This window comes from Mus musculus, chromosome 13 (genome assembly GCF_000001635.26).
Source record: "Mus musculus strain C57BL/6J chromosome 13, GRCm38.p6 C57BL/6J".
Taxonomy (NCBI): domain Eukaryota; kingdom Metazoa; phylum Chordata; class Mammalia; order Rodentia; family Muridae; genus Mus; species Mus musculus.
The window spans coordinates 33,879,816-33,906,612 of record NC_000079.6 but is presented as its reverse complement, the minus strand read 5'-3'; the positions used below and the strand labels follow the sequence as shown (position 1 = coordinate 33,906,612).

Sequence of the window (26,797 nt, the reverse complement as noted above, 5' to 3'; positions counted from 1 at the left end):
ACATATGTCATCTGCTAGCCCATCTGTGCTGAGGGCAGAAACTGTATCTTCTCTATTCTGCTTCCAAGTGGCTCCTGGATGGTTCTGTAAGTAGAGTAAGTCTGTAGAACAAATGAAACAATTACATCACATCTGGCAAGCCATTGGCACCATTTTTCCAATACTACCCAGCTATATAATAAAATTTCTTAAAGCTGATGCTCACACATAAACTTTCTGAAAAGACAGGATTGTGATTTTTCTAGAGGATTTTGCCTACCTATGAAGTTATGGTAGTTAGCTCATAGGCTGAGAAGAACCTCTGTCCTTGTGAAGGTCTTAGTTGTTTTGAGACAAGCTGACGGCCCTTTAAAACAGGAAGGGAAACAGTGTTTTGGAGGCAAAGTTTGAGAAACGCTGTAGTGATAACTAGACAATAGAATCCTGTTATACCCAATTGCTTTCTCTGTGGGCTCAGCAAACAGATGCCTTCCTCATAAGAGCCTGGAGTGCTGTGCTTTAAGTGTCTCCAGCACAACTCATGATGAAGCCAATCCCTCATGTGAAGTATTAGGAGGTGGGTGGGGGGTTTGTGGAATGATGAGGTCATAAGAGCTTTGCTATAACTCACCTAATGCATTTATCAACTTGACAAATGCAGAATGAGAAGGCTGGTGAAACCACACTCTAGTCCTCTGTAGGAAACCACCCAGAGCCTCCAGCTCCTGTTGAGCTTGCTGTTAGAAAAGGCATTCTTAGAAAAGGCATTCAGGACCAGAAAAATCCGCAGCTGGATTGGCAACCGGGTGGCCAGGAGACAAAGGGTGGGCTGCTGCATTGTTAGGCTCAGGTAACCTAGCCCTGCCCTCTGCATTTCCTAACACAATAGGCCAGCGCCCAGAGCTCCAGTCTCCACCTGCCTCTCCACCCAGCCAGTAGCCCTGGGCACAGCCAGTACCTTTCAGATCTCTGCTCATCTTGCTATCTCCAGGTGAACCTAGTGTCGGGGTAGGCTAGGCTGATGCAGGCTTTGGCACAGGGCGCTGGGGACGAGGGTGGCAGGAGCGGGTGTGGCGTTGGCCTAGAGACCTGCGATCAGGGGTAGGGGTTTCATCTTGAATTATGCAGTTGCTGCAGTGGTTCTTTGACACTGTCTGGAGAGTAAGTCTCCTTGTGTTCTGGGCCAGCTGGTGGCCACGCCTTCGGCTCTGATGCAAGGGGCGTTGGTCAGTTCAGCACCCACTGAGGAGTTGATTTGTTCACGATGGGGTCGGTGTCCCAGATCCGGATCCACATGTGACTGCTTGCCCAGACTTGGAGATCCAGGACTCATGACACGAGAGACAGTCTTTGGAATCTCAGAGGGCGGGGACCAGGGGTGGGGAGGTGGGAGGAGGTGGGGATGAAGAGGCCTGGGAGTGAGTGTCAAGGGTTTTGGACCTGCTTTTATAGACGTTATGGTCTTTGTGAAGTTAGGCTCAAACGACAAGTCTTTGGAGGCCCTCAGTGTAAGAAGAAGGATACTGGTAAGGAGCTGACCTGATCACTTTGATATGCTTTCTACTAAACTCTTGTCAGGCGAAGTGTTAAGGATCCAGTGTCTGCCTAGACACGCAGAAAGTTTTAATCTGATTTCTGTTCCAGATTAGATTGAGTTATCTTTTCTCTCCCTTTCTCTTTGTTTTGTTGGCAGACTCACAGCCTTGCTGTGCTGAGCTTGCTCTGCCCCTTAGTAACAGACCTGAAATGTCCCTTTCTCTTAAAATTGTTTTGAGAATTAAAAGTACAGAAAAATAGCATTCTTGTGGTTTCAATATTACTGGAAATTTTAGGTAGCCCTATTTGGAGGACCACTTGTCTCTAGGAAAATTGAGTTTCTCTAATAGTTCTTAGATTCCTTATTTATTTACTTATTTATTTATTTAGAATAGACACAGAAGGAAACTAGAACACGGTTTTATTAGAGTTTGAAAGAAATGCCAGAGAACAGCTTCTGAGGGTTTTGAGACGGAGTAGAGGAGGAGACAAGGCCTTGCTAATTGAGTGAGGGTGAAGGTTCAGCAAGCAGCCAAATGGCAAAAAGGGACAGCGAATACAGAGCTAGGAAGACATCTTTAAGCTGTGGCCAGGAATCAGAAAGTAAGAGACAAAAGGGAGAAAAAAGAGAAAAACCAAGGCTTTTCCAGGTCTTGACTCAGAAAGATGGCCAGAGCAAACAGAGCCTCACAGCAGCTTGGGAGGGACATAACAGATTCGGGCTTTTGGGAAGGGAAAGTGCATTATCTTCTCAAGGGATAATTATTACCCTCATATATTTATCTTGGCACCAGCTGGATCTCCTTCCGAGGTGTGGTCTCTTAGGCAGTTGATTAGTACTGATTGTTTTTGAGTAGCCTGGAATGTTAGACATACCCAGCCCATAGCTAGAGTTCATTCTCTTGATCTGAAACAGCTTTTCTTTAATGGGCCTCATCAGAGAGCTGTGTAGAAGGCTAAGGCTACTGTAACATTCTTCTCTCTGAAGAGGTATCATTAAACCAGTTACAAGGGGTAAAGTTGGAAATAGATGTAACCCCCCCTTTTGGTTTTGGTTTTGTTGCCTCCCCAGGGTTTCTCTGTATAACAGCCCTGGCTGTCCTGGAACTCACATTGTAGACCAGGCTGGGCTTGAAATCAGAGATCCACCTGCTTCTACCTCCTGAGTGCTGGGATTATAAGCAATATAACTCATTTTAACCATGAAAATCTAGGGATCTAGTTCTATAGCTATTCACTAGAAGGATTTACTCTCTGGACTGGAGTTTGGTTCTGCCCTCACAGGTATCAAGGGCAATTAGACTCTTGAGCTCCCTTCTGGAGTCCTGGTCAGGTGATCAGGGGCATTACAGGAACTGATACTTTTGGGGTCTCTGATCCCCAAGTGCCTAGTCAGTTTTTATGTTCTTTTCTTATCATAGGAACACATGAGGAGAATTGTGAGGGAATGCTGGGTGAAGTTTAGTAGTTTGTGTGTGTGTGTGTGTGTGTGTGTGTGTGTGTGTGTGCATGTGGAAGGGAATTGCTTCGTGACTTGACTATTCCTAAGGATGTTTGCTCCTCTTGGGTGTGGCTTAGGACTAGGTGTGGTATGTGATGGCTGACTAACCTTTGAGTTAAGATCATGTGATCATGAATTTTAGTGCTGGGATTTGAGGTTCCAGGGATTGCGGATGTTATCAGTTTAGACTGGGAGTGTCTTGCTTTTCTGGTCTATCCTGAGGAGTTGCAGTCACTATGGCTTGTATCATCAAATAGAGAAAGGAATGTTTGGTTCACATTTGGGTCCATAAACTAAGGCCACCTGGCTTCCTATATCTGCATGTCTGTTTACATGGATTGCACATGTATAATCAGCAGACAGAAATAGTACACTGAAAAAATTGGGAGAGAAGCCAGGTGTGATGGTATACACCTGTAATCCTAGTAATCAGGAGACTGAGGCAGAGGGATGATAGTTTGAGGACAGCCTGGGTTGTATAGCAAGACCCTAACTCAGATGGACAGAATTCCCCCCCCCCCCCACCGGCCCAACACACACACCTTTTTCTTCTCCAAACAGTGTGGTGTACAGGCTCCATTTATCTGGAAGTTATATTGTTTTGAGTATTATAGGTTATCTGCAGATGATTTCAAGAAGTGAGTTGAGCACTGGAGTATTATGGCATTTCAGACACCAACTGAATATTTAGATATACAGGAATGACTGTATTTAAAATCAAACCAGGTCAATTCCAGTCTAAATCATTTTGACAGGTTTCTTTGTGTAGCCCTAGCTGTCCCAGAACTTGTTCTGTAGACTAGGCTGGCGTCAGATTTAGAGATCTGCCTGACTCTGCCTCCCTCCTATAAGGATCAAAGGAATGCTCCTCCATGAGTGGCCCAAAGCATCTCTCAAAGTTAACTATAGCTAACTAACTCAGACCCATAAGAATACAAGGAATTAGGACAGAGTCAGATTCCCTACCCTTTACCCCAGATCTGGCAGAAACGGCAGACAGATGTTGTAGGATCTCATGGGAGACCCACACTTCTGTTTCTAAGCTTTCTGGACCTGGGTTAGGTCAGGGAGTCAGACTCTGTATACCTGCTAGCTGTGTACTGAGCCATTGTTCTGACAAGAGGAGAAAAGATGGGTGAAGAGACTGATTCTCCACAGCTTAGCAAATACTGTCTGTCAGCCCTTAACACCCACTAAGAAGCCTTTTCCCAAAGTGCCACACAAATGTCGTTCTCCTTGTGCTTGGACATTGAGAAGGTTGGTGTGGTAGTGTTGACTGTCAGATTGACAGAATACAGATTTACCTAGCAAATGTTGATCTAGGCAAACTATGAGTTTTGTTTTGTTTTGTTTTGTTTTAATTCCTTCTGGGCGAGTTACTATTTTAATTAGGTTAGTGGATGTGGGAAGATCCGTCCCAAAGTGGGCAGCACCATCCCGAGCTTGGGCCTCATTATGGATGCAGTGTGAGGGGCTGCCTCCCTAGCTTCTTTGCCATGAGGAACCAGGAGCCAAAGCAAATTCTTTTCCACTGGAGTTGCTTTTGTCAGTGTATTTTATCACAGCAACAGGGGACAGAGCTAAGACTGAAGGCAAGTCCCAGATGAGCTCAGTCTAAGAGTTTTTCCATCTGACAAATAGGTGATGCAGGGCCGGGGTGGGGGTGGGGCAAAGAAGGGAGGGAGAGAAAGGGAGAACAGTGTCTGTCTGTAAAAAAAAAAAAAAAAAAAAAAAACCAGCAATACTTGCAAAATTGTCACCAGAGAGAAAAGGACATACTCTTGAATTGCTAGATTGAAAGGTCCTCCGGTGCCCTTTCAAATGGGTGAGCTGTGAGCAGAGGGCTAGTTAATGACCATATGAGTCTCTAAGCTTTCAGAAAGTTGGGTGAAGGAGGGACCTTGATGGAGCTGGCATCAGAATGTCATCAGACTTTTGAACAGAAAACTTGGTTGCTGGAAAACAGTGAAGAAGTATCTCAGATGTCATTCACACACCCTTCATAGACTTTGTTTAAAGAATAGTGGTATGGAAGAATCATTGTATTTTCAGACATGCTAGATATTAAATTAGTGACAATCTGTATTAGGAAGTGATGGGACAATGCACTCGATTAATGGGAGAACAACTCAACACTAAGTAAGATGTCAGGGCCCAGAACAGATGATATTGGTAAAGGGGTGTGAGCTGTGTATCATACCCCTAAGCATGAGCATGGGCAGCCAATTCAAAGTAGATTCACATCAGTAAATTGGCTGATAGACAGCAGTTGATATGACACATACATACAATAAAAACAAAGAGTCGTGAGTGTGCTGCTTCCAGGTGAATGCCTCCAAGTGCCAGAGTGTCTTAAAAGACTTAAGTAAGTGCATGAGAACTTTAATGGCAATCTAGTTTACAGCATGGCCCATGAAGACTTTGGAAAAAAACATCTCTTCCAGCTTGTCCTTGGTGTATCCAACAGCAGCAGCTGGAGTGTTTTCCTTTTATCTATTGAGTAGATTCATGGTGTATTTGTGTGTGTGTGTGTGTGTGTGTGTGTGTGTCTATATGCAAGCACCTGTTTTCCTCCAGGCATATATGGAGGTCAGTGGCCAACAACATCTGTTGGTCCCTGCCTGTCACTTTCTTTGAGATAGGGTCTCTTTGTTCACAGCTGCCTTTGCCAGACTCTGGGCCTATCCATGAGCTTCCAGAGACTCTCCTGCCTCCACCTCTCTGGCCCATGATTGGGATAGCAACTATGTGCCACCTTGTCAATCCTTACATGTGTATGTGTATGGCAGTCACTCTGCTCTGTCCATTGAGCTGCTTCCCAAGCCCAACAGCTTTTTTTTTTTTTTTGACTTTTTGAGACAAGGTTTTTGTGGTATACAGCCTGGGGCTTGCTTTGTGGTCTAGCCTCAAACTTAGAAATATGCCTACCTCTACCTCATGTACCACCATGCCAAACCCAAGAGCTGAATTTTCAATCAGCAACAATACTCTGTGTAGGACTGGGAAAGGCAGCCTGGTTCCTGGTTGAGCTAAGGCTAGAAACCCTGATGATCCTAAAGGGATGGAAGGTGTTTTACCCTGCTCTCTGGGAACCAGGCTCCTGGCATGAGGCTGGAGCCCTCTATATATTTGTGGCCATCAGTCATGTATGGGATATGCCCCAAGGCCTTCCACAGGTAGAGGCTACGAGGTCACTTATCCTCAAGACAGATCCCCATTTTAATTAGGTACCTAAAGGCCTGGAGGACTTAGCTAATAAACTCTCCTTTTCAGACACTCCTCCCTGCAAATTGTATTTAATCTCAGGCCTACCCTGAGAAGTAGGGGTACTGTTCTACTCATCCACTTTCCACCATGACAATAAATGCCTTGAAACCATGCATCTGTTTATCAGATCCTCCCTGGTGAACAATGGAAAAGGTTGTCACCTAAAGAGCAGCCACAGCCACCACCAAGCCATCAATACCAAGCCCAAGCCTGCTGCCTTCAAGCCAAGGACTCATCCCAGAGGGACCAGCTGGATCTCCCCGTCCCCCTTTCCCCCTCAGCCCTGGGCTATATCCAGCCTGTGGCCCCCACTCTGTTCTCAGCTCTTTTGAGGCATCCAGCCACGGCTGGGTGTCTGAGAGCCTGAGAACCAGGTGGCCCTGGCCTCCTTGCAGGACCTGCTTCAGCTGTCCCACACCTCAGTCTGTGCTCCCCAACCCCTGGAGCCATGTCCCACTGATTCCCTACAGCCCAACACCTGCCAGGAAGCATGCTCAAAACTCTTGTGTTCTTCCTGAGGGGCCAAGCCCTGTGGCAGAGCAGACACAGGAACCACTAACCCTACAACTCTGTTCTCCAGGGAATCAGACTTTGTACCTCATAAATTTCTCCCAATGAAACCAGGAGATGTTAGGCATTATGCCTTTGGATTAGAAAAATTGAGCATGCATGTAAGATCCTATTTTATTAGTTTCTTTTGAGATGGAGTATCAGTATGTATCTTTGTCTAGCTTGGACTTGCTACATAGATCAGGATGGACACTTTCTGCATGTGACCTTTACTTTCTATGTTGTTTGTGTGTGCCTTGTTCACTGAGTCAGAGTATCACAGTGTAGGTGAGAGTGAAGATTCGGCCCATACATCAGCCTGTGTCGTGTGATGTTTATTCCAGGCTCACCATGATGGATCCTCTGCTGGAAGCAAATGCTACTTTTGCCTTAAACCTTTTAAAAATATTGGGTGAAGACAGATCCAAAAATGTATTTTTATCACCCATAAGCATCTCTTCAGCGCTGGTCATGGTCTTATTGGGGGCAAAAGGAACCACTGCGATCCAGATAACTCAGGTAACCAACACTATATATAATACAGCAGATAAATGCTGTGGACTGTCAGTTGAGCTGGTGCACCACATTCCAAATTGCTCTTACAGATGATGTAGGGGTGTGACTGGAGACATGATGGGCAGGATGTGATACCCTGCTGGGATGCTAGCTCTAGCATTCTGATCCACTGGTGGTGACAGTGTATGTAAGGGTTAATTGAGGGCAGAAATTCTTAAGGCATAGCACCACAGCCCCATGACCTCCATTGTCTGTGGTCTGGCCCTAATGGATCTAAACCTTCCTACAGATGAGGTCTCCTCCTAGGATCTTGAAGTTTATTCTCAAATGGGGTCATTCTAGGCTAGAAGACCAGGAATAGAACCTTTGAGGATCTTGTTAAGTACAGTGCTTTATCTGTAGACATTATGAACCTCATACTGCCCCAAGGTGGGGATAAGTACAGTGCTTGCTCCCTGAAGTATCAGTTGGCTAGGGCAGTGTTACAGACAACACAGATTGGCTGGTTTAAGTAACACAGAGTATTTTTTTTTTATAGTTCTAGAGGCTGAAGGCTAAAAATTTCGAAGTTGGAAATGTGATTGTCTATGGCATATAAATGGCATCTTTGGCTTCCCTGGATGTCTAGGTGATAACCAGCTTTTCTCAATGGGACACAGCTTGGGTTCCACTCATTCTAGTGCCTTCAGTTTAACTTCAATGTCCCTTATATGAGCTTAACTCCAAATACAGTCATATTCTGAAGAACTGTGTGTCAGATGACAAAATACCAGTTTGAGGGGATACATTCAGTGCATGGGAGAAAGGACACAGTGCAGCCTCTGAACTGTAGCAGTTCTGGTCCACAACCAAGTGTTTGTGTCCAGTCTACTGTTTCTCATGATTAGGGATATCTTGATTCACACCTACTTGTGTTTAGAGTTAGTCTTCCTAATCCATGACCACCTTAGGCCACAACTTTGCATTCTGGGTTAGCTCTTGGTAGCATTCTTTTGTTTTATACGACAAGCGTTTGTTTTTTCCTCAGGCTATCCTCTCACTGGAGGATTAGAGCTAGAGGCTTGCCTTCAATTTGAACTCTCTCTCTCTTTTTCAGTTTCAAGGTATTATTACAGATCCTGGGAGGCAGTTTATTTGTTTATTATGGGAACAGCCAAAGTCATTTGTGTAGCTTTTCAGCAGGTTTCAGATATCTAAGATCGTGTATAAAAGGCCTGGCAGCCAAGTGTTCACTCTTTGCTGGTGTTTTGCTTCTTTTTAATGCAGCCTTATTTGTTGGCAATTACTCCATGTGACCCCTGCGGGATTGGCTTGGATTTCCTTCCACCAATGGTCGCTAGGAACAAGAGCACAAAAGTGGTAGCTTCCAGGCCTTTTAAAGCCCAGACCTGGAACAGGGTTGCTCTCCTCAATTCTGGTGGTCAGACAGTGCTGGAGCCAGCCCAGACCCAAGAGCAGGGAAGAGACAGTATGTCTTGAAGTCAGAAGGCAGGTGCACTGGAATGATAGCAGGTGTGGTTGGTAGCCATGCTTGAAGCCAGAGCATCATTAGTGAATATGAAGTGTTGGGGTTGTGAAAGGCTATTTCTTCTCAGATTAGGGATGACAGGACCCTAGACATGGAACCTTCAAAGTACTTTCATCTTTGACTAGGTGGGTTTTGAGTGGCTGCAGGGATCTGCAAAATTCTGAGAATGAGCTTAGGGTTGACTCATTTCCTATATCTGGACCTGATGATGCTGTTCTTTTAAATCCATTTTGATTTCAGGCACTGTCTTTGGGTAAATGCAGCAGCAGTGAAGATGGAGACGTCCACCAGGGCTTCCAGTTACTTCTCAGCGAAGTGAACAAGACTGGCACACAGTACTCGCTCAAAGCAGCCAACAGGCTCTTCGGGGAAAAGACTTTTGATATCCTAGCAGTAAGTGTCATGTAGCACTTAGAGATGTTTAGCTGGTTATCTTCTAACAATCACATAGGCTTATACATACGTACATGCACACCTTGAACACATAGGTACAGACCCACATGAACGGTACTTCTGCCTTATACATAAAGACACAAATAAAAAATAAAAACAGTTCTGTCAAGTAGGAATTAAATATGCAGTCATGGATTATTTGGTAGAAATACTGAGAAATTATTCCATATACACTGTCAACATAATGGGAGCTTCAACTCATTTATGTTGTTTGTGTTTTCTGGTGTAATATGGTAGAATGTGAGTCGTTATCAATGTCACTGTCATTTCATACACTATATAAGAAAGTAGATTTTTCTTTTGTTTGCCTCGTGCTCATGATTAGTTCCCTTTAAGGCCCTGTGAATGTGAGGCCTGTCCTTCACTACTGCAATGAGCCACTGGACCACACGCCACCATGGGTTGTGCTTTTGCAAACTGCTCACTGCCTGAAACTGAGCTTCCTGACATGGTGGCCGTAGACATATAACTACTCAAATTTCATATCAGGAAGTACAATAAAATAAAATGGATATTCAATCTCATAGCTTCCATAGCCACATCTCTGGTGTCTGTCTCTATAGGTGACACTATTCTGAATGGTGCAAATTTGCATTTCTTTTGGCATAGCAAACTGTAGTAAAAGGTCCAGCCTGTGCACAATGCAGAGGTGTCATAGCCAGTGAGGTGGCCTCTTAGAGTGACAGCAGTGTGATACTGCATCTGAGGGTACTCCCGATTACCTCCCTGAGCTTCAGCTACTGCCTCAGAGATCCAGTTGTTCATGGTGCACTTTAGTGGTTCTCATCTTTTTTTTTTCTCCTATTTATTTTATTATTGGATATTTTCTTCATTTACATTTCAAATGCTATTCCAAAATTCCCCTATACCGTCCCCCTGCCTCTTCCCCAACCTACCCACTCCCACTTCCTGGCCCTGGCCTTCCCCTATACTGGGGGATATAATTGCAAGACTAAGGGCCTTTCCTCCCAATGATGGCTGACTAGGCCATCTTCTGCTACATATGCAGCTAGAGACACAAGCTCTGGGGTTACTGGTTAGTTCATATTGTTGTTCCACCTATAGGGTTGCAGACCCTTTCAGTTCCTTAGATACTTTCTCTGGCTCCTCCATTGGGGGCCCTGTGTTTCACCCAATGGATGGCTGTGAGCATCCACTTCTGTATTTGCCAGGCACTGGCATAACCTCACAAGAGACAGATATATCAGGGTCCTGTCAGCAAAATCTTTCTGGCATATGCAATAGTGTCTGGGTTTGGTGGCTGTTTATGGGATGGATCCCCGGGTGGGGCAGTCTCTGGATGGCCCTTCCTTCTATCTCAGCTCCAAACTTTTCTCTGTAATTCCCTCCATGGGTATTTTGTTCCCCATTCTAAGGGGGAATGAAGTATCCACACTTTGGTCTTCCTTCTTCTTGAATTTCATGTGTTTTGCAAATTGTATCTTGGGTATTCTAAGTTTCGGGGCTAATGTCCACTTATCAGTGAGTGCATATCATGTGTGTTCTTTTGTGATTGGGTTACCTCACTCAGGATGATATCCTCCAGATGCATCCATTTGCCTAAGACTTTCGTGAATTCATTGTTTTTAATAGCTGAGTAGTACTCCATTGTGTAAATGTACCACATTTTCTGTATCCATTTTTCTATTGAGGGACATCTGCGTTCTTTCCAGCTTCTGGCTATTATAAACCAATCAGCATCTTATGTCATTCATAAACTAAGCATAATGCTAGACAGCTGGAAACAGGAAGGATGGATTTTATACTCTTTCTGTATGTTTGTTTACAAGTCATATCATACAGGATTAAATTTTGATTATCTGCTTTTGGGCATTGGCAAAGAGGCTGCTGGTGCTAATCACTTGCATGGCTGTATAATTTTGTTGTTCTGTCTCAGTCTTTTAAAGATTCCTGCCACAAGTTCTATGAAGCAGAGATGGAAGAGCTGGACTTTAAGGGTGCTACAGAGCAGTCCCGACAGCACATCAACACCTGGGTAGCCAAAAAGACAGAAGGTGAACAAAGTTTCTCTGTTTTGTTTGTGTTCAGTGCTAGGATTTGACTGCATGCCCTGGGAATCCTGAGCAGGATCTCCTCTGCCACTGAGCTATATTTACCCCATCCATGTCAATCAGTTGGCTTATATTGAAAAAGTGGTACATTTATGTGGGCTTGTTTGTTTATTTGTTTGTTGTGTGTCTATGTTTGTCTGTGCACACCTGCAGTTAAAATCACTCACAGATTTGGTTTTTTCTTTCTGCCAGTGTTGTCCTGGGATTCTACTCAGTTCTTTAGGTTTGGTAGCAAGCACCTTCACCTGCCAGGTTATCTGTCTGTTTCTAATATTTTTATTTTTGTTTTTGGAGACAGGTCCTCACTCTATAGCTCTTACTGTGTTATAACTCACTATTTAGACCAAGGTGGACTAGAAATCAGAGATCCACCTTCCCCTGCCATTCAAGTGCTAGGATTAAAGATATGTGCCATCATTCCTGGCTTTGTAGTCTATTGCTAATAATCATATTATTAGTACCTTTGCAAGAGCTTCAAACAATAATGACTTTTCTTCATTAAATCAGGAGTTCTTTTGACATGCCTGGTGTTGAACCTAAGGACTTGAATATGCTAGGCAAAGCAAAGTATTCTAAAGTTGGTCTGCATTGCTAGCTCTAAATCAGGAATCAGAAAGCTTTTGAAAAAATTTTTGAGACAGGGTTTCTCTGTGTAGTGCTGGGATGTTCTGGAATTCAGTCTGTAGATCAGGCTGCCCTTTGATCTGACATCTTAGATGTTGGTGTCAGGGTTGTTGCTTTTAGGGATATGTGGTCCTTTTATATCAAGAGAAATCTCCTATGTAAGGTTCTGACCAGAGCAGCAGGTGGCGCCATTTGCCTGTCAGCCCTTTGCACATATCAGCCACTTTTGTTAGGTAATTGGGTTAGCTTTGTTACTGTTCTATTGCTATGAAGAGACACCCTGACCAAGGCAACTCTTATGAAAGAATGCGTCAAACTGGGGGCTTGCCTACAGTTTTAGGAGGGTTATTTCATGATCATCATGGTAGGAAGCAGATAGACATGGTGGTGGAGCAGTGGCTGGAAGTTTTACATCCTGATCTACACAGGCAGCAGGCAGTTAGAGAGACTGGGCCTGCTGTCGGTTTTTGAAATCTTAAAGACTACCTCCACAACACACCTCCTCCACCAAGGCTGTTCCTACTAATTCTTCCCAAATAGTTCAATTGAGGACTGAACATGCAAATATATGATCCAATGGGGGTCCATTCTCATCCAAACCACAAGTCTTTAATTAATTTTAAAAATCTTCCCTCTTTCAGATAAAATCAAAGAGTTGCTATCTCCAGGTACAATACATTCAAACACTCCACTGATCCTCGTGAATGCTGTCTACTTCAAAGGAAAGTGGGAGAAGCAGTTTAACAAAGAGGACACCAGGGAGATGCCATTCAAAGTCAGCAAGGTAACCACAGTGCAGTAACTAAGGAGACTCCTGGGCAAGGTCCTCTGTTCACACTGGTTTCTAAAACATAAGGAGGTTCCTCATGTAGCCTGTGCTTCTAGTGTCTCTGGGCAGCCCTTCAGGCAGGACCCTCTCTCAGCTGTGAGGAGGTTCTCTTCCCTTCTCCTTTTGCATGTTGCCAATGATGGCTGCAGGGTATATGGTTTCAGTCCTGGCCCTGCTTCTGTCAAGGGCTATCCTGTCACTGGCAGATGTTGAGGCCAAACCTGATGGCAGAGCTCTGCAGTGGTGTTTCATAGAAGTTTGAACATAAGAAAATCTAAACTCCAGATGTGGTTTATGAGTCTCCTTCTGGCCCAGAATGCAGCCCATTCCTTGTGCACAGTCCGGTCGTTTCAGTGTGTCTTCTCAGAAGTGCTGTCTTGTGTTTCCTGCCTCCTTCAAGAGGACCACACCTCGTGTTGGTTCCTACAAAGAGGGAAAATAACCTTTCTTATCCTGTTGGAAAAACAGCTGAGGGCAGAGAGCTGTCTAATGAGTGCCTGACTTATGGTTGGTGCTCAATAAACACTGAAGCACTGAGTGAAATTTACTTCTGGTTTGATGGGATAAACACAATCTGGGACATGTTACTGGAATATGTTTTTGTAACCATATTACTTTTCCCCCTCATCTCTGTCTCTTCCTCCCTCCTCCCCCCATCACCTGGTGCCTATGCTCCTAGGATGACAAGAGAAATTAATTACATCACATTCTGGATCATTAACCAGACCTCAGATCTTTAGGCTAACTTTAATTGAACCTACAGTTTATTAGGAAATGAATTTCATTTCATGCTTTATTTTAAATAAATTCTTCAGTTTTTCCTGATCAAGTATTTCTTTTCTTTCTTTCTTTTTTTTTTCCATTTTTTATTAGGTATTTAGCTCATTTACATTTCCAATGCTATACCAAAAGTCCCCCATAGCCACCCACCCCCACTCCCCTACCCACCCACTCCCCTTTTTTGGCCCTGGCGTTCCCCTGTACTGGGGCATATAAAGTTTGCGTGTCCAATGGGCCTCTCTTTCCAGTGATGGCCGCCTAGGCCATCTTTTGATACATATGCAGCTAGAGTCAAGAGCTCCGGGGTACTGGTTAGTTCATAATGTTGTTCCACCTATAGGGTTGCAGATCCCTTTAGCTTCTTGGGTACTTTCTCTAGCTCCTTCATTGGGGGCCATGTGATCCATCCAATAGCCGACTGTGAGCATCCACTTCTATGTTTGCTAGGCCCAGGCATACTCTGACAAGAGACAGCTATATCAGGGTCCTTTCAGCATAATCTTGCTAGTGTATGCAATGGTGTCAGCATTTGGAAGCTGATTATGGGATGGATCCCCGGATATGGCAGTCTCTACATGGTCCATCTTTTTATCTCAGCTCCAAACTTTGTCTCTGTACCTCCTTCCAAGGGTGTTTTGTTCCCACTTCTAAGGAGGGGCATAGTGTCCACACTTCCGTCTTCATTCTTCTTGAGTTTCATGTGTTTAGCAAATTGTATCTTATATCTTGGGTATCCTAGGTTTGGGACTAATATCCACTTATCAGTGAGTACATATTGTGTGAGTTCCTTTGTGAATGTGTTACCTCACTCAGGATGATGCCCTCCAGGTCCATCCATTTGGCTAGGAATTTCATAAATTCATTCTTTTTAATAGCTGAGTAGTACTCCATTGTGTAGATGTACCACATTTTCTGTATCCATTCCTCTGTTGAGGGGCATCTGGGTTCCTTCCAGCTTCTGGTTATTATAAATAAGGCTGCTATGAAGATAGTGGAGCATGTGTCCTTCTTACCAGTTGGGGCATCTTCTGGATATATGCCCAGGAGAGGTATTGCTGGATCCTCCGGTAGTACTATATCCAGTTTTCTGAGGAACCGCCAGACTGATTTCCAGAGTGGTTGTACAAGCCTGCAATCCCACCAACAATGGAGGAGTGTTCCTCTTTCTCCACATCCACGCCAGCATCTGCTGTCACCTGAATTTTTGATCTTAGCCATTCTGACTGGTGTGAGGTGGAATCTCAGGGTTGTTTTGATTTGCATTTGCCTGATGATTAAGGATGTTGAACATTTTTTCAGGTGCTTCTCTGCCATTCGGTATTCCTCAGGTGAGAATTCTTTGTTCAGTTCTGAGCCCCATTTTTTAATGGGGTTATTTGATTTTCTGAAGTCCACCTTCTTGAGTTCTTTATATATGTTGGATATTAGTCCCCTATCTGATTTAGGATAGGTAAAGATCCTTTCCCCATCTGTTGGTGGTCTTTTTGTCTTATTGACGGTGTCTTTTGCCTTGCAGAAACTTTGGAGTTTCATTAGGTCCCATTTGTCAATTCTCGATCTTACAGCACAAGCCATTGCTGTTCTGTTCAGGAATTTTTCCCCTGTGCCCATATCTTCAAGGCTTTTCCCCACTTTCTCCTCTATAAGTTTCAGTGTCTCTGGTTTTATGTGAAGTTCCTTGATCCACTTAGATTTGACCTTAGTACAAGGAGATAAGTATGGATCAATTCGCATTCTTCTACATGATAACAACCAGTTGTGCCAGCACCAATTGTTGAAAATGCTGTCTTTCTTCCACTGGATGGTTTTAGCTCCCTTGTCGAAGATCAAGTGACCATAGGTGACCTTCTAAACAGTCCCATATCCCCTAAAGAAATAGAAGCAGTTATTAATAGTCTCCCAGCCAAAAAAAGCCCAGGACCACACGGGTTTAGTGCAGAGTTCTATCAGACCTTCAAAGAAGATCTAATCCCAGTTCTGCACAAACTATTTCACAAGATAGAAGTAGAAGGTACTCTACCCAACTCATTTTATGAAGCCACTATTACTCTGATACCTAAACCACAGAAAGATCCAACAAAGATAGAGAACTTCAGACCAATTTCTCTTATGAATATCGATGCAAAAATCCTTAATAAAATTCTCGCTAACCGAATCCAAGAACACATTAAAGCAATCATCCATCCTGACCAAGTAGGTTTTATTCCAGGGATGCAGGGATGGTTTAATATACGAAAATCCATCAATGTAATCCATTATATAAACAAACTCAAAGACAAAAACCACATGATCATCTCGTTAGATGCAGAAAAAGCATTTGACAAGATCCAACACCCATTCATGATAAAAGTTTTGGAAAGATCAGGAATTCAAGGCCCATACCTAAACATAATAAAAGCAATCTACAGCAAACCAGTAGCCAACATCAAAGTAAATGGAGAGAAGCTGGAAGCAATCCCACTAAAATCAGGGACTAGACAAGGCTGCCCACTTTCTCCCTACCTTTTCTTTCTTTTTTTTTTTTTAATCTTCTATGAATGGCTTTATTTTAGAAAGGTACACTTTCTCTTGTAAACTCTGCTCATGGAAAAAAAAACTTGTTTGAAGAAGAAGGCCTCAAGTCAGTTATGGGAATGTTTAGGCTCTCTGTATACTGCTGCTGGGGAGGGGGAGGGAGTGTAGAACCTGTCTGAATGCCCATGAGATGGTGTCATTCATCTTTCCTTTAAGTTCTGATTGGCATTGACATTTGTCCCTGTTCTTTATTTTTTCCAGTAGCATGCACTCCAAAGGGGCAAGTTTCTCATTTCTTCATATCTTAAGTCACTCCACAGATGTTTTGCAGATGAATATGTCCTTTTTTGTGTCATACACACACAGCGATTTTTTTTAGGGCTGTAAGATTCTCTCTCTTTTTTTTTTCCTTTAATCTTTTTTATTAGATATTTTCCTCATTTACATTTCCCATGCTATCCCAAAAGTCCCCCATACCATCCTCCCCCTACCCCCCCCCCCCCATTCCCACTTTTTGGCCCTGGCGTTCCCTTGTACTGGGGCATATAAAGTTTGCAAGTCCAATGGGCCTCTCTTTCCAGTGATGGCCGACTAGGCCATCTTTTGATACATATGCAGCTAAAGACAAGAGCTCCCGGGTACTGGTTAGTTCATAATGTTGTTCCACCTATAGCGTTGCAGTTCCCTTTAGCTCCTTGGATATTTTTTCTAGCTCCTCCATTGGGGGCCCTGTGATCCATCCAATAGCTGACTGTGAGCATTCACTTATGTGTTTGCTAGGCCCCGGCGTAGTCTCGTTAGAGACAGCTATATCAGGGTCCTATCAGCAAAATCTTGCTAGTATATGCAATGGTGTCAGCGTTTGGAGGCTGATTATGGGATGGATCTCTGGATATGGCAATCACTAGATGGTCCATCCTTTTGTCTCAGCTCCAAACTTTGTCTCTTAACTCCTTCCATGGGTGTTTTGTTCCCAATTCTAAGAAGGGGCAAAGAGTCCACACTTGGGTCTTCCTTCTTGAGTTTCATGTGTTTTGCAAATTGTAACTTATTTCTTGGGTATTCTGGGTTTCTGGGCTAATATCCACATATCAGTGAGTACATATCATTTGAGTTCTTTTGTGATTGGGTTACCTCACTCAGGATAATGCCCCCCAGATCCAACCATTTGACTAGGAATTTCATAAATTCATTCTTCTTAACAGCTGAGTAGTACTCCATTGTGTAAATGTACCACATTTTCTGTATCCATTCCTCTGTTGAGGGACATCTGGGTTCTTTCCAGCTTCTGGCTATTATAAATAAGGCTGCTATGAACATAGTGGAGCATGTTTCTTTATTACTAGTTGGAACATCTTCTGGATATATGCCCAGGAGAGGTATTGCGGGATCCTTCGGTAGTACCATGTCCAATTTTTGGAGAAACCGCCAGACTGATTTCCAGAGTGGTTGTACAAGCTTGCAATCCCACCAACAGTGGAGGAGTGTTCCTCTTTCTCCACATCCTCGACAGCATCTGCTGTCACCTGAATTTTTGATCTTAGCCATTCTGACTGGTGTGAGGTGGAATCTCAGGGTTGTTTTGATTTGCATTTCCCTGATGATTAAGGATGTTGAACATTTTTTCAGGTGCTTCTCTGCCATTCGGTATTCCTCAGGTGAGAATTCTTTATTCAGCTCTGAGCCCCCTTTTTTTAATATGGTTATTTGATTTTCTGGAGTCCACCTTCTTGAGTTCTTTATATATATTGGATATTAGCCCTCTATCTGATTTAGGATAGGTAAAGATCCTTTCCCAATCTGTTGGTGGTCTTTTTGTCTTATTGACGGTGTCTTTTGCCTTGCAGAAGCTTTGCAGTTTCATGAGGTCCCATTTGTCAATTCTCGATCTTACAGCACAAGCCATTGCTGTTCTATTCAGGAATTTTTCCCCTGTGCCAATATCTTCGAGGCTTTCCCCCACTTTCTCCTCTGTAAGTTTCATTGTCTCTGGTTTTATGTGGAGCTCCTTGATCCACTTAGATTTGACCTTAGTACAAGGAGATAGGAATGGATCAATTAGCATTCTTCTACATGATAACTGCCAGTTGTTCCAGCACCATTTGTTGAAAATGCTGTCTTTTTTCCACTGGATGGTTTTAGCTCACTTGTCAAAGATCAAGTGACCATTGGTGTGTGGGTTCATTTCTGGGTCTTCAATTCTATTCCATTGGTATACTTGTCTGTTGTTATACCAGTACCATGCCTTTTTTTATCACAATTGCTCTGTAGTAAAGCTTTAGGTCAGACATGATGATTCCACCAGAGGTTCTTTTATCCTTGTGAAGAGTTTGTGCTATCCTAGGTTTTCTGTTATTCCAGATGAATTTGCAGATTGCTCTTTCTAATTTGTTGAAGAATTGAGTTGGAATTTTGATGGGAATTGCATTGAATCTGTAGATTGCTTTTGACAAGATAGCCATTTTCACAATGTTGATCCTACCAATCCATGAGCATGGGAGATCTTTCCATCTTCTGAGATCTTCTTTAATTTCTTTCTTCAGAGACATGACGTTCTTATCATACAGATCTTTCACTTCCTTAGTTAGAGTCACACCGAGATAATTTATATTATTTGTGACTATTGAGAAGGGTCTTGTTTCCCTAATTTCTTTCTCAACCTGTTTATTCTTTGTGTAGAGAAAGGCCATTGACTTGTTTGAGTTAATTTTATATCCAGCTACTTCACCAAAGCTGTTTATCAGGTTTAGGAGTTCTCTGGTGGAATTTTTAGGGTCACTTATATATACTATCATATCATCTGCCAAAAGTGATATTTTGACTTCTTCTTTTCCAATTTGTTTCCCCTTGATCTCCTTTTGTTGTCGAATTGCTCTGGCTAGGACTTCAAGTACAATGTTGAATAGGTAGGGAGAAAGTGGACATCCTTGTCTAGTCACTGATTTTAGTGGGATTGCTTCCAGCTTCTCACCATTTATTTTGATGTTGGCTACTGGTTTGCTCTAGATTGCTTTTATCATGGTTAGGTATGGGCCTTGAATTCCTGATCTTTCCAAGACTTTTATCATGAATGGGTGTTGGATTTTGTCAAATGCTTTCTCCGAATCTAACGAGATGATCATGTGGTTTTTGTCTTTGAGTTTGTTTATATAATGGATTACGTTGATGGATTTCCATATATTAAACCATCCCTGCATCCCTGGAATAAAACCTACTTGGTCAGGGTGGATGATTGTTTTGATGTGTTCTTGGATTCGGTTAGCAAGAACTTTATTGAGTATTTTTGCATCGATATTCATAAGGGTAATTGGTCTGAAGTTCTATATCTTTGTTGGATCTTTCTGTGTTTAGGTATCAGTATAATTGTGGCTTCATAGAATGAGTTGGGTAGAGTACCTTCTACTTCTATTTTGTGGAATAGTTTGTGCAGAACTGGGATTAGATCTTCTTTGAAGGTCTGATAGAACTCTGCACTAAATCCATCTGGTCCTGGGTTTTTTTTTTGGTTGGGAGACCATTAATGTCTGCTTCTATTTCTTTAGGGGATATGGGACTGTTTAGATCATTAACTTGATCCTGGTTTAACTTTGGTACCTGTTATCGGTCTAGAAATTTGTCTATTTCATCCAGGTTTTCCAGTTTTGTTGAGTATAGCCTTTTGTAGGAGGATCTGATGGTGTTTTGGATTTCTTCAGGATTTGTTGTTATGTCTCCCTTTTCATTTCTGATTTTGTTAATTAGGATGCTGTCCCTGTGCCCTCTAGTGTGTCTGGCTAAGGGTTTATCTATCTTGTTGATTTTCTCAAAGAACTAACTCCTCGTTTGGTTAATTCTTTGAATAGTTCTTCTTGTTTCCACTTGGTTGATTTTGCCACTGAGTTTGATTATTTCCTGCCGTCTACTCCTCTTGGGTGAATTTGCTTCCTTTTTTTCTAGAGCTTTTAGGTGTGTTGTCAAGCTGCTAGTGTGTGCTCTCTCTAGTTTCTTTTTGGAGGCACTCAGAGCTATGAGCTTCCCTGTTAGAAATGTTTTCATAGAGTCCCATAAGTTTGGTTATGTTGTGGCTTCATTTTCATTAAAGTCTAAAAAGTCTTTAATTTCTTTCTTTATTCTTTCCTTGACCAAGTTATCATTGAGAAGAGTATTGTTCATTTTCCACATGAATGTTGGCTTTCCATTATTTATGTTGTTATTGAAGATCAGCCTTAGTGCGTGGTGGTCTGATAGGATGAATGGGACAATTTTAATATTTCTGTTTCCACAATCTGTCCATTGATGAAAGTGGTGTGTTGAAGTCTCCCACTATTATTGTGTGAGGTGCAATGTGTGCTTTGAGCTTTACTAAAGTTTCTTTTTTTTATTAGGTATTTAGCTCATTTACATTTCCAATGCTATACCAAAAGTCCCCCATAGCCACCTACCCCCACTCCCCTACCCACCCACTCCCCCTTTTTGCCCCTGGTGTTCCCCTGTACTGGGGCATATAAAGTTTGCGTGTCCAATGGGCCTCTCTTTCCAGTGATGGCCGACTAGGCCATCTTTTGATACATATGCAGCTAGAGTCAAGAGCTCCGGGGTACTGGTTAGTTCATAATGTTGTTTCACCTATAGGGTTGCAGATCCCTTTAGCTCCTTGGGTACTTTCTCTAGCTCCTCCATTGGGAGCCCTGTGATCCATCCAATAGCTGACTGTGAGCATCCACTTCTGTGTTTGCTAGGCCCCGGCATAGTCTCACAAGAGACAGCTACATCTGGGTCCTTTCGATAAAATCTTGCTAGTGTATGCAATGGTGTCAGCTTTTGGATGCTGATTATGGGGTGGATCCCTGGATATGGGTGGGATTGCAGGCTTTTACAACCACTCTGGAAATCAGTCTGGTGGTTCCTCAGAAAATTGGACATAGTACTACCGGAGGATCCAGCAATACCTCTCCTGGGTATATATCCAGAAGATGCCCCAACTGGTAAGAAGGACACATGCTCCACTATCTTCATAGCAGCCTTATTTATAATAGCCAGAAGCTGGAAAGAACCCAGATGCCCCTCAACAGAGGAATGGATACAGAAAATGTGGTACATCTACACAATGGAGTACTACTCAGCTATTAAAAAGAATGAATTTATGAAATTCCTAGCCAAATGGATGGACCTGGAGGGCATCATCCTGAGTGAGGTAACACATTCACAAAGGAACTCACACAATATGTACTCACTGATAAGTGGATATTAGCCCAAAACCTAGGATACCCAAGATATAAGATACAATTTGCTAAACACATGAAACTCAAGTAAAATGAAGACTGAAGTGTTGACACTATGCCCCTCCTTAGAAGTGGGAACAAAACACCCTTGGAAGGAGTTACAGAGACAAAGTTTGGAGCTGAGATGAAAGGATGGACCATGTAGAGACTGCCATATCCAGGATCCACCCCATAATCAGCATCCAAACGTTTACTAAAGTTTCTTTAATGAATGTGGCTGCCCTGCATTTGGAGCATAGATATTCAGAATTGATAATTCCTTTAGGTGGATTTTACCTGTGATGAGTATGAAGTGACCTTCCTTGTCTTTTTTGATAACTTTGGGTTGGAAGTCGATTTTATTCGATATTAGAATGGCTACTCCAGCTTGTTTCTTCAGACCATTTGTCTGGAAAATTGTTTTCCAGCCTTTCACTCTGAGGTAGTGTCTGTTTTTTCCTCTCAGATGGGTTTCCTGTAAGCAGCAGAATGTTTGGTCCTGTTTGTGTAGCCAGTCTGTTAGTCTATGTCTTTTTATTGGGGAATTGAGTCCACTGATATTAAGAGATATTAAGGAAAAGTAATTGTTGCTTCCTTTTATTTTTGTTGTTAGTGTTGGCATTCTGTTCTTGTGGCTGTCTTCTTTTTGGTTTGTTGAGGGATTACTTTCTTGCTTTTTCTAGGGTGTGATTTCCATCCTTGTATTGTTTTTTTTTTTTCTGTTATTATCCTTTGAAGGGCTGGATTCATGGAAAGATAATGTGTGAATTTGGTTTTGTTGTGGAAAACTTTGGTTTCTTCATCAATGGTAATTGAGAGTTTGGCTGGGTATAGTAGCCTGGGCTGGCATTTGTGTTCTCTTAAGGTCTGTATAACGTCTGTCTAGGATCTTCTGGCTTTCATAGTCTCTGGTGAAAAGTCTGGTGTAATTCTGATAGGCCTGCCTTTATATGTTACTTGACCTTTTTCCCTTACTGCTTTTAATAGTCTCTCTTTATTTAGTGCATTTGTTGTTCTGATTATTATGTGTCGGGAGGAATTTCTTTTCTGGTCCAGTCTATTTGGAGTTCTGTAGGCTTCTTGTATGTTCATGGGCATGTCATTCTTTAGGTTTGGGAAGTTTTCTTCTATAATTTTGTTGAAGATATTTGCTGGCCCTTTAAGTTGAAAATCTTCATTCTCATCAACTCCTATTATCCATAGGTTTGGTCTTCTCATTGTGTCCTGGATTTCCTGGATGTTTTGAGTTAGGATCTTTTTGCATTTTGTATTTTCTTTGATTGTTGTGCCGATGTTCTCTATGGAATCTTCTGCACCTGAGATTCCCTCTTCCATCCCTTGTATTCTGTTGCATCTATAGTTCCAGATTTCTTTCAAAGGTTTTCTATCTCCAGCGTTGCCTCACTTTTTGTTTTCTTTATAGTGTCTACTTCCCTTTTTAGGTCTTGGATGGTTTTATTAAATTCCATCACCTGTTTGGTCGTGTTTTTTTGCAATACTTTAAGGGAATTTTGTGCTTCCTCTTTAAGGTCTTCTACCTGTTTAGCTGTGTTCTCCTGTATTTCTTTAAGTGAGTTATTATAGTCCTTCTTGATGTCCTCTACCATCATCATGAGATATGCTTTTAAATCCGGGTCTAGTTTTTTGGGTGTGTTGAGGTGCCCAGGACTGGGTTGGGTGGGAGTGTTGTGCTCTGATGATGGTGAGTGGTCTTGGTTTCTGTTAGTAAGATTCTTACGTTTGCCTTTCGCCATCTGGTAATCTCTGGAGGTAGTTGTTGTAGTTGTCTGTCGTTAGAACCTGTTCCTCAGATGTTTATGTTAGCCTCTATCAGCAGACCTGGGAGACTAGCTCTCTCCTGAGTTTCATTGCTCAGAGTACTCTCTGCAGGTAGGTTCTACTATTGCAGGGAAGGTGCCCACATATCTAGTGTTCGAACCTGCTTCCTGGCAGAAGTTGCGATCCAGTCACAGAGGTCTTAAGATCCCGAGGAGGGTCCTGTGTACACCTTATAGGTGTCCGCAGACTCCACGCCCAAGGTACCCCGGTGCTGGCCAGACCGGAAGGGACTTGTGCCCCTGCTCTGGCTGGGTTTTCTGCTTCCCTAACTAATGCAGTCTCAGGTTCCACGCGATTGGATTGGATTGGATTGGAGCTGTGTTCCACTCACCAAAGGTCTTATGATCCTGTGGTGGGTGTTGTGGGTAGCTGGCGTGTGTCAGCAGACCCTGCGCCCTAGCTACCCCCAAGTATTTCTGTCTTTGAACAAAGTCACTGGTTGACAAGATGTACCTCAACAAGTTGTTTCTGTTACTTACTTCAACTGCAAGTAGCAGAAACCCTAGATGATTATAGTTGACTTCTTACAAGTTCATCCAACAAGGAGGCCAGGAAATGGGTGGAGCCTGGGGCTGCCTGCATGGGGTGATACTTATGGGAACTGACTCTCCTTTCCTGGTCTGCCAACCTTAGCTTGGCCTCTTTTTCCTCATGCTCACAGCAGGATTTTGACCCTGACTCTGTGGTTGACAGGGAATGATATAGGACTGAGAGCAAGAAGCCTTTTTTGAGATCTTTTCCATATAGTACATAAGTGGACCTACTTCCTGCAGCTCCTGCTAAGTGCAGAGATAGTGCTTTGTTATCTTGTACCTACCCTAGACATAGACTCATCTGTGGCTACAGCAGCTGATGCTCATAATCCATATATGTGGCCCTGCCTCCAAAGGCACAAGATTTTCTGTTCTATGGATTTGTATTGAAATTATGAGCAATGTTCCTGTACATTAGCTTGCCGTTATATTCTTCAGATGTCACGAGATCCTACTGTGTACACTGAAATACATGGCTGAATGTGCCAGCCCTCATAAAGCTCTGTTTTCCTGGAGAAGAGAAATTTGAGATAAGAATAGGTAAGAACACAGTGGTTGCAGGAGGCTCCAGAGACACAAAGGGATGGTGGCAAGATGCTGTGATTGGGTGTAGATCTAGTGAGAGCTACTGCTGAAATCTTCACTGTAAGATGGCAGGATAGCAGACACCAGAACATACAAAGCATGTTTCAGATTCTGCAGACCAACATGATGGGAGAAATCTAGTTAACTACAATACTACAAACAGCTCTATGGCCAAAGAATAGAGAGTGAAGTATAATAGGAAATGGGCTGGACTCTTATTTTTTACCCCAGGGTGTTTTAAGGGCTTTAAGTAAATTTTGTTTCTGCTAGGACACTCCCACAAAATGTCATCCAGCCAAAGCAGTGTGGTCTGACTTGCCCTGTGCTATGACCTATGGCTGCTGCACTGAAATCAGTGACAAGAAGGTTATCACAGCGTCCCAGGGCTGTGCTTATGGCAGTGGAGGTTAAAAAGCAAAGTCATGCTTTGGATATAGTTCAGAGATACAGACAATATAATTTTGTAACGAGTCAAATCAGGGTAAGAGAGAAAGACAGGACTCAAAGACATGAAATGGTTTTGGTGACTGGAAGGAAGACATCCCTCTCCATTAGAACAAGACTTGTAGGTAGAGCAGCTAAACAAAGAAATATCAAAGTGCAGCAATCAAATTGAGTGTAAAGTACATATTTTCCAGAGTTCAGGGAGAAATGAGTATAGGACAGTGAATATTAGAAATTATGTTTATAGTCATAAGAATAAATCATATCTCTCAATAGAAAAGAATTGTTGGCTTATAACATGACAGGAATTTGGATATTGGGTAGTTTGCTCCCTGTTCCTACCACTAATATAGAGATAACCAAGTTTTCCAGTTGATTATCCCTTTCCAGGGTACTTCTCAATGACCCAAACATCTTTCTCTAGGCCTCACCTCTGTTTTTTTTCTTTTCTGTCTCTTTTAAAATTTTTTTATTAGACATTTTCTTTGTTTACATCTCAAAGGTTATCCCCTTTCCTCCTTTCCGCTCTAAGACTCCCCTCTCCCATCCCCACCCTGCCTACTCGCTGCTCACCAACCCACCCACTCCTGCTTCCCTGTCTTGGCATTCCCCTACACTGGGGCATTGAGCCTTCACAGGATCAAGGTCCTCTCCTCCCATTTATGTCTGACAATCCCATCCTCTGCTATGTACGTGGCTGGAGCCATAGGTCCCTCCATGTGTACACTTTGTTTGGTGGCTTAATCCCTGGGAGCTCTGGGGGTACTGGTTGGTTCATATTGTTGTTCCTTCTATGGGGCTGCAACCCCCTTCATAGGGTCTACCTCTTATCATCCATTTCATTTCCAATTTCCACTCTAAGGACCAAGTCTTAAAAAATGAGCCTACAGGGGCATGGAAAGTCTAAACTGTTTCAGACATTTAGAGGCTTATAAAATATTCTAAAAGTCTCATCAAGAAAATTCTCCCAGGGGACAGTGACTCTCTTCCCCTGTGGTAGTTGCAATTTGCCCTATTTCAACTTAGTATTTATCCATGATTTACAGAATGAGGAGAAACCTGTGCAAATGATGTTTCAGAAGTCTACCTTTAAGATGACCTATGTGGAAGAGATATCCACCAAGATTTTGTTGCTTCCCTATGTTGGCAATGAGCTGAACATGATCATCATGCTTCCAGATGAACACGTTGAACTGAGTACGGTAAGGAGCATGGGGCCTTGATGGAGCTTTCAGAGAGAGAAAGAATGGCAGTGGGTTTCTGCTGGGGCAGCTCTCCTAGGCTCCCATGATCATGACTTTATCTTATATTTATTTGTGGGACTGGGATGGAACTCAGGGCCTGGAGCATGATTTATAAGCTCTGCATCCTAGCCCCTTCCTGCTCCTATAATAAGATATAGCCACAGTTCCCTGGGCAGTGTAGAACCTTCCCATTGTCTCAAGGGCCCTGTGTGACATCACTGTCCTAATGTCTTCACCTCTCTTCTAGGTGGAAAAGGAAATAACTCATGAGAAATTTATAGAGTGGACGAGGCTGGACAGGATGAAAGGAGAAAAGGTGGAGGTTTTCCTCCCATGGTTTAAGCTGGAGGAGAACTATGACATGAAGGATGTCCTCTGCAAGCTGGGCATGACTGATGCCTTTGAGGAGGGCAGAGCAGACTTTTCTGGAATATCTTCCAAGCAAGGCTTGTTTCTGTCCAATGTCATACATAAATCTGTTGTGGAGGTGAATGAGGAAGGCTCAGAGGCTACAGCTGCCACTACAATTGTTCTGAAGGGGTCATCACGGTCCACCCCTTGTTTCTGTGTTAACCGCCCCTTCATTTTCTTCATTCAGCACATTAAGACCAATGAGATTCTGTTCCTTGGCCGGCTCTCCTCTCCCTGAGGAAAGGTTGTTCTTGTCAGTATTTCATCCTTTCTCTGTGGTTTGCCTGAAACCCAAGTGACCTTATCCATAAGTGCAATGACAGCTATGAAATAAAGGGCTTAATGGCACCCCA

The 26,797-nt window shown here is 42.9% G+C and overlaps 1 protein-coding gene across 3 annotated transcripts; it reads left to right on the top strand.

Moving 5' to 3' along the window:
- Positions 1 to 886: 886 nt before the first annotated feature.
- Positions 887 to 26,797, top strand: Serpinb6c (serine (or cysteine) peptidase inhibitor, clade B, member 6c). 3 transcript variants are annotated; one of them, NM_148942.3, is made up of 7 exons: positions 887 to 970; positions 7,177 to 7,351; positions 9,117 to 9,269; positions 11,227 to 11,344; positions 12,667 to 12,809; positions 25,836 to 25,991; positions 26,281 to 26,797. In NM_148942.3, exons 2-7 carry the CDS (start codon positions 7,184 to 7,186, stop codon positions 26,680 to 26,682), a joined length of 1,140 nt encoding a protein of 379 aa, NP_683744.2. In that variant the 5' UTR covers positions 887 to 970; positions 7,177 to 7,183; the 3' UTR covers positions 26,683 to 26,797. The 3 variants fall into 3 exon arrangements, with proteins under 3 accessions (NP_683744.2, XP_017171141.1, NP_001369781.1); XM_017315652.1 differs by lacking the exon at positions 887 to 970 and adding an exon at positions 1,360 to 1,505 and having other exon boundaries at positions 7,106 to 7,351; positions 26,281 to 26,792; NM_001382852.1 differs by lacking the exon at positions 887 to 970 and adding an exon at positions 1,422 to 1,505.

Excerpts from the sequence above, each read along its gene's own strand:
- Serpinb6c (NM_148942.3), top strand. The coding sequence starts at position 7,184 with ATGATGGATCCTCTGCTGGAAGCAAATGCTACTTTTGCCTTAAACCTT. Across the intron at positions 11,345-12,666 it reads GGTAGCCAAAAAGACAGAAG|ATAAAATCAAAGAGTTGCTA; the intron begins GTGAACAAAGTT and ends TCCCTCTTTCAG. Across the intron at positions 12,810-25,835 it reads TGCCATTCAAAGTCAGCAAG|AATGAGGAGAAACCTGTGCA; the intron begins GTAACCACAGTG and ends CATGATTTACAG.